The sequence below is a fragment of the Montipora capricornis genome, chromosome 7 (assembly GCF_036669925.1).
Source record: "Montipora capricornis isolate CH-2021 chromosome 7, ASM3666992v2, whole genome shotgun sequence".
NCBI classification, from domain to species: Eukaryota; Metazoa; Cnidaria; class Anthozoa; order Scleractinia; family Acroporidae; genus Montipora; species Montipora capricornis.
This window is the reverse complement of record NC_090889.1, coordinates 44,295,290-44,302,789: the sequence shown is the minus strand read 5'-3', so window position 1 is coordinate 44,302,789 and position 7,500 is coordinate 44,295,290. Positions and strand designations below refer to the sequence as shown.

At 41.1% G+C, this 7,500-nt stretch overlaps 1 protein-coding gene across 2 annotated transcripts in view; it reads left to right on the top strand.

Annotated features, from left to right (window-relative positions):
- LOC138057271 (leucine-rich repeats and immunoglobulin-like domains protein 3) overlaps window positions 1-7,500 on the top strand; it is a 56,147-nt gene that overhangs the window by 46,840 nt on the left and 1,807 nt on the right. For both annotated transcript variants that reach the window (XM_068903316.1, XM_068903315.1), the window contains 6 exons: window positions 481-638; window positions 1,520-1,689; window positions 2,037-2,181; window positions 3,144-3,425; window positions 4,586-4,864; window positions 6,005-7,500. The exon at window positions 6,005-7,500 is cut by the window's right edge and continues 1,807 nt beyond it. In XM_068903316.1, the coding sequence (XP_068759417.1) occupies window positions 481-638; window positions 1,520-1,689; window positions 2,037-2,181; window positions 3,144-3,425; window positions 4,586-4,864; window positions 6,005-6,834 (1,864 nt within the window). In that variant the 3' untranslated portion in view covers window positions 6,835-7,500. The remainder of the gene's footprint in view (window positions 1-480; window positions 639-1,519; window positions 1,690-2,036; window positions 2,182-3,143; window positions 3,426-4,585; window positions 4,865-6,004) is intronic.

Here is a 7,500-nt window from a genome sequence, read left to right as displayed (position 1 = left end):
CCTACCAAGCCTCATTTTAGAGCAAGAATTCTTTTCAATTCACTGTATGGTATCGAGGCTTGGTAGGCTAATTTGCACTTCAACAAAAGAATTATAAATTGGTCGCCATTTATGAATACGGTCTATAGGCCATTTTACAGTTCGGTGCTCAGTTACCAGGCCTTTGAATAAAAGCGAGGCTGGAGTTGACCTTGCTTTGATACAAACCTCACTGCTTTTCTTGTGTAAATAGAAACTCACTAGCATTACAACAACGTGATTTACATAAGAAAAGCAATGAGATTTGTATCAAAGCAAGGTCAACTACAGCCTCGCTTTTATTTAAAGGCCTGGTAACTAAGCACAGAACTGTGAAATGGTCTATTGCCCTGTTCAGGTTAGCTACATACACCTCAGCAAATAAATTTAAATAACTGAGAGGTACACGATTTAAAGTCCTTTCTTACAGCTCTCAATTTTTCAATACTTGTTTCTTTGCAGATATTTAAACACAGATTCACTTGTTTGTGATTGTAAGCTGAGTTGGCTTCCGTTGTGGCTTCTAAGAAAAAGATTAAAGCCACGAGCCTTGTGTTTGTATCCTTTGCATCTGACCAGTAGGAGCATTTTCAACCTCTCTGCGTCTGACTTCGTTTGTGGTAAGTTCCAGTAAACTCAGGACTTGATGTCAAGTCCATGTAATGAACATTTACACATTTTTTGTACCGGGAAAGTGAGTTTTAGAATCGCTTATTTCCCGTGCGCTGCCATCTTGAATAATTGTGTTGTCCCATTGTTCCGACACAAGACCCTTTCTTTTGTAACATTAGGGCAACCGTAACACGTCACAATTATTCAAGATGGTGGCTCCCGGGAAATTCGAGAACAAAAATAAGCGATTCAGAAATTCACTTTTTTTCGGATGCAAACTCTTTCTTGGAAAAAAATCTCAAATTATTTTGATTGTGCACATTATTTTCAGGGGTTTAAAGTTATTATTTTTTGGAGGGGAGGTTCCCGTTTAACTTGCGCAACCAAACACAGTTGCTCTACCGATTGGTGAGGTGTCTACAAATGAAATCTAACTAAATCAGATTCAAAGGAAATGTTAAACTTGTTCCCAGGGTCTTTATTGTAACCGGTTACAAGAGAGACCGTGGGGACGAGGTTGAGGAAATATTGGTTTTTGATGAGGGGTGAAGTGAAAAGGAGGAAAACCTCCAGGAAATGAGTTGAAAATCAGCACCCTTGTAACATGTGTGGCATTCATTCAAATTCGCATTGCTTATCGTAGCGATCTCATTGGATAAATTTCAGCTTTTGCGGGATTTTCATATATAAAGTTGTTTCATGGCACACAATGCCTGTAGGATGAACGTAGCCTGTAATTAAGAGGTGTGACACCAAATTCTCATGACTATGCAACAAAGAAATCCATTGTACTAGTTAGGAGAATCAGTGTTTTGATCGTGAGAATGAAATGGTTAATAATCACATTCACCTCTGTGCTAAACCAACGATTGTGCTTGTTCACATACAGATGCAAATGACTCCAAACCAGAGGTAATCGAACATCCACGTGGACGCAAGGTCCTGTTGGGTCAAAATGTGACACTACAATGCATAGTGTCACCGAAGAACCACTCAATCACAGTGAACTGGACAAAAAATAACAAGCCATTGACCAGAGGTTTTGTAAGAGTTAGTCAGGTAATATTAATCTCTACACCATCAGCTATTCATAAAAATTTAGTCATAAAATAGGTCTGTAAAATGCAATGAATGATGATCATAGACAGATTAAAAAAGTCGACGTTTCATGCATTATCCCTTCGTCAAAGCGAACCTCTTCTTCCAACTGCAACGATGACGTATTGCGTAACAGCAAATTGGACGCCTCTAATGCAACCGACGGCGAAAGCAAATATCATTGGAGTAATTATGTCGAGAGGACATGTAATGAGATATGTTCCACTTTAAGTGTATTTCGTGAAAAGTGTACTACAAATCCCGAAGGACCTAATTCTCATTTCTCTCTCTCGCTCTCTGACTTTCAGTCCAAGGATGGTAACCTAGCAACGTACTCAAGTGAACTGCACCTATCCTCAGTTTCAAGAAGAGACAATGGATTTTATCAATGTGTAGCGTATTCAGCACAGCTTGCACCAGTGCAATCCAAGATGGCACAGATCACTGTGTTAGGTTGGTTTCACTCGTACAGTTGCTGCATATGCCATTAGAACTCAACCGGTAGTGATTTCGAAAGTCAAGGTTCATGCTGCATCCAGGGTTGACAATCAGACGTAGTTCGATACTACTCTGGTTTGAATGAATTTGAAGTAGTATTTCAAAAACGCCTGCGTCCTCGTGGTTTCAAATGTTTTCGTGCGTTTGGGAATCCAATGAACCACTCGCACTCGTTTTTGTAATATTACTTCAAAATCTCATTAACAATTCATAAGCCCATTGACCTATCAAATGGTTGATAATACATCACGTTCGGTGACATTATATCGGTAAAAGCGCGGTGTTTTGTCATATGTTAAAGTCACTGCACAAGTCATTATTAAAGTCACTGTGGCCCGGGTTCGATTCTGGACTCGTAGCAATATGTGGGCAAAGTTTGTTGTCAGTTCTTTATTCTGCTCCGAGAGGTTTTTCTCTGGGTTCTCCGGTTTTCTCCTCATGTTTGCTGATGTTCTCCTTTCACAATTTGAACCTTTGTTCGGACTCCCGAGGGTCACGCTTTTTGCGGAATTTTTTTAAAGCCTTTCAAAAACGGAAGCAGTTCAAAAATATATTCTTGTATTTTCTTGGCTTGCCCAGATTTCACACTAGCCTCGTGCTTTGGCGTCGAAGAACTCTGCTTTTCTAGGACAGGACGAATTTTTTTTTCAACGAAATTTGGTGCATTAGACAAAAATTACCCTCTCTGTGGATTCCTATCTCTCCATCAGTCATATTTCACATTCTGTAAAGAATTACTTTCATAACATACAATACCCTTTTTCTAAATTTTGTGCCAAACTTTTGTTCGTCTTAAGACGGGCGACTAAGTTGCAAATTCCAAGCTGGATTTATGAGGTTCTTGTACTGTGCGTCAATTTTACTGTTTTTCTTGCTATCGTAGGTTTAAACCATGTTCTCTTTTCATCGTTTTCCAGTTTTTCCAAAACTAACAAAGAAGCCTGAAAACGTCTTTGTTGAGGCCGGTAAGACCATCCAATTGCACTGCAAAGCACAGGGTCACCCAATCCCCACGCTCTCGTGGCAAAAAGATGGCGGAGCAAGTTTCCCTGCCGCAGATGATCGGAGAATCCTGTATAATGATGGAAGCGAAGTTTGTGAGATTAAGAATGCTACATATGTGGACACTGGAAAATATACCTGCAGTGCTACCAACGAAGCTGGTTCGGTTAATGCTTCAGCATTTGTCACTGTGCTAGGTGAGAGACGGAAGTACTGTGTAGAGTCAGCATTCAGCCTTGATTGACTACGGTTTGTCGGGTTGAACTATAGTAGTACTGGATTATGCGGGGTTAACACTTCACTTCACTTCACTTCACTTCGAGCACGTCCTCCCTTGTGGTCTTCGCCTACCTGTTTTTGTTTAACCAAGACAATGGCCGTGTTTTCACGAGCGGTTGGTCAGGTCGCTTCGCGAGTGACAGCCGAAAGCTCCATGAATACAGTTCCTTGCTTAAAGTTCGGCAAATTTCAGTAGAATTCTCATTACATTTAAGCCACCGAACCAGGAAGCTAAAGCGAGTTGGCCATTACTTTCGGCCATTGAGGAGTCGCTTCGAAAATACAACTGGTGTGCTATTTTTATCACAGACTGCCCACCGGTGGCTGAGTTCGTTGAGCACCGGGCTGCCATGCGGGAGGTCGTGACTTCGACTCCGGCCGGACCAACACTCAGGGTCTTGACAACTGACAAGAGTTATCTGCAAGACCCTGAGTGTGGGTCCGGCCGGAGTCGAACTCACTTGTGGTCTTGTCAATTGTCAATAGCCTAGCATGTTTTTTTTGTAAAGAACTGTAATAAGTACTGTGTGTAAGTTATGTATGCGAGTATATGTAACAAAAAAAAATTAATTAATCAATTAAAATTAAAATTAAAACTAAATTATGGTATTTTCGAAAGTGGCTTATTTATCGGTATTTGTTAACAAAAGTGAAGTAAGCGATCACATTGCGTAAACAAAAAAAACAAAACGAAAAACACTCAGGTTCTTATAATAACTGAGGAGAAAGTGCTGCCTTTGTAATTACATCCACAAATGGTTAGACTTTCAAGTCTTCTCGGATAAGGACTAGAAACCGTAGGCCCCGTCTCACAAATATCTTCCATGTTCATTAGTTCCCTGTGGGACGTTAAAGAACCCACACACTATTCGAGAAGAGTAGGGGATGAAGTTCCCGGTGTTGTGGCTGTCCTCTGTGAGTATATGGGTGGGTAGGTATAGCAGGCCCACATCAGCTGAATAGCTGCCAATACTTCAACCTGCTCAAACAAATAGTTTCAGAATTATCGAGCTTAGCTTAAGTCAAAAACAGCCGATTCCTCTTACATGGTCTATGTAACACTTTGTATTTCCGACAGAACCACCTCGTTTTATCCGTTCCCTGAGGCGAGAGATTACAGTATCAATAGGTGACAGTATGGTTTTGGAATGTTTCGTGCGTGGTGCTCCGAAACCGTCGGTGGTCTGGTTCAGAGATGGAAACGAAGTAAAGAGCAGCGAGCACGTTGTGATTTCAGAGGCAGGACAACTGCTCTCGATTGCGCAGGTCAAAGATGAAGATGAGGGTAGTTATGCTTGTGAGGCCTCTAATTCGCAAGGGAATGTCAAACGCACCATGGAGGTCACCATAGAAACCGGTATGTAAGATTGTGATTCTTTGCAACTGAAAAGAATAGTCCCCTTGCATGACCGTGTCACCTGACCTTGGGTAATCATTAGAAAATGGTCGTGCTACGGAAAGAGCGAGATGAAATTAGTAAGATTGTCAATTTTGAGGCTACTGAGATTTAAGTGTGTGATTTTAGAGCGGTTTGAAAAGTTGAGAAATGTTAAAGGAAACCTCCACTAAAAAAAGAATACAACTTCAAAATATTTAACATAATGTTTACAATCAAAATTGTTCAAACGTTTTCCAATGGAATCGTTTGTATCCGAAATAACTGAATTTCAAAAACGCTTGTTTTGGTTTTCAAATTTCCTGGGCGCCGCCATCTTGAATAATTGTGACGTGTTATGGTTGCTCTTTTGTATTTGCACAAAGAGCTTTTGTTTTAAAACAATAGGGCAACCATGACACGTCACAATTATTCAAGATGGCGGCGCCCGGGAAACCAAAACAAGCTTTTTTAAAATTTATTTACTTCGGATACAAACGCTCCCATTGGAAAACGTTCAAACAATTTTGATTGTGAGCATTATGTTAACTATTTTAAAGATATATTCCTGTTTTAGTGGAGGTTCCCTTTAAAGAATTCTGTGCTGGATGGCTAAGCTTGTCATCCAGCATCTGCTCAAAAACTTTTAGGCATTTAAATCAATGTAAAACCCCTCACCTAAATGTCAGGGGCCTCAAAATTGACATGCTTACTTATTTCATCACGCTCTTTCCATTTCTGGCATCCATTTTGTACCGGCACCATTTTTTATGATTGACAAGGTCACGTGCCCCGGTCATGCAAACGGCCAATTTGTTCTCAGACAAAGGAGCTGCCCTCGACACTCCAGCTCTGCCTATCTCTGGTAAGATTGGCTGGCCAGTTGGTCTTGAGAGAGAAATTCATTCCCCGATCAATCGCTTGTTGTCTTGAAAAAACCTAATCTTCTGTGGGCCGTTGTGTAAACATCATCTTTGCACCTTGTGAAATGTAGCCGCATTCTTGCTTGTTATTCGTGCAAGTGATTGTTTGGATAAGATAATTGCAAGCGGAAAAAACCACCCCAAGTACGCTTTTCTCATGTCCTGCAAACAATTTTTTTTTGTTTTTGTTTTTTTTCAGAAAAATACACCAGCGTTGTCAAGAGTGATAAGTTCAACAGTTCGAAATACGTGAAGTATGACAAGAAGACATTTCTAGGAATAATTGTTGTGGCGGTGGTGGCGTCCATTGTGGTAACATCGATGGTATGGTTATTTATTCAATATAACACTTTGTCGTGCGGTAAGAAGAGGTCGCGAAGGAGGTCACAGTTTACAGGGCCATTTGGAGCCGATTGTTCTGATGAGTCGAACTCTAGAGCATTTAACCAGGAAATAAGCTATATTCCTTTAAAATTATCAAGTTCTAGTAGTACACAGACGAGCAGAGAATCGCCGCGATCCACTGCAACATTCCTCACTGCGTCTGAAGCGGCTCAAGGACGGTGTACTGTTGCTACTCTGGCAGCCAGCTCGTCGGAAAACGCCTCGGGCTCCGAAGAAAAATCGTCGGGAAATGGTAACATCTCGTCGGAGAACTCGCTTAAAGGTAGTCACAGCTCTTTAGCGTCTTCGTGCCCATCGGAAAGTTGCTTACCGAGTTACCAAGAAGTGGTGACTTCTGCACAAATACACGCTTCAGATAGTGACTCCGAAAAAAATCGAGCGGCACCCACAAAAGCTGCGAGAAAAAATTCGCTTAGCAATCACGATCCTGGTGGAGGAATGTGTGAACCTGAACTTGATATTCCAGACTGTATACCTTACAACGGGGAGACTTGTTTAACATACGATGGCAATGATTTGCCAAAAGATGTCACACCAGATGTGTGCGTGACTGTTTACCCGCTAACAAAAACAGATACGTCTTGCGTGACGGATGGACTAGAGTCTGTAGCAATAGAAACGTAGTAGAAATTAGAATTAAATAGATTTATGTTTAAATGTCATTGTCTCGTTCTCACTTGTGAAAAAAACAGGATTTTTTTTAATCATGAAGGAGATTTTTCACATTGTTTTGCGCTAAGCGCAGACAGAAAGTCATGTTTCGCGGTCCCTGTCGAATGTGATTAATTTCACAAACCACTCAAGCAAATGCTGAGAATTTCAGGTGAAACAGTTCTCCTTTTCACCTCATTTGCTGCTTTTTTCACCAGTGGGAACAAATAAAGAGTGATCACGTGATGAAGGTCGCGACCGATTTTCGGCAGATCGTCCTGGTTTAGGGTCATTTCGCCATCTGGAAGACACGCCACCAACCCATTCGCCACCACAATTTTATTACGCTCCGAACATTTTGTCCTGCCCCCAGTTGTTCAAAAGGTGGATAACGCTATCCACCGGATTAACACCAGTAAAAACAATTGAGTCATGCAGTTTATAGAGCGTTTTCACTCACGTGACCAGCAGCCATATTGGCTTTCTGAAACAAAAGAAACTATTTGCATAAAAATATAGTTCAATTCCCAGAGGATTAGTTTGGAACACCAACATGGCTGCCATTTTTTTCTTTTGGAACACCAACATGGCCGCCGTGACGTCATGTGAAAACGCTCTATAGTGATTTATCCAGTCAAT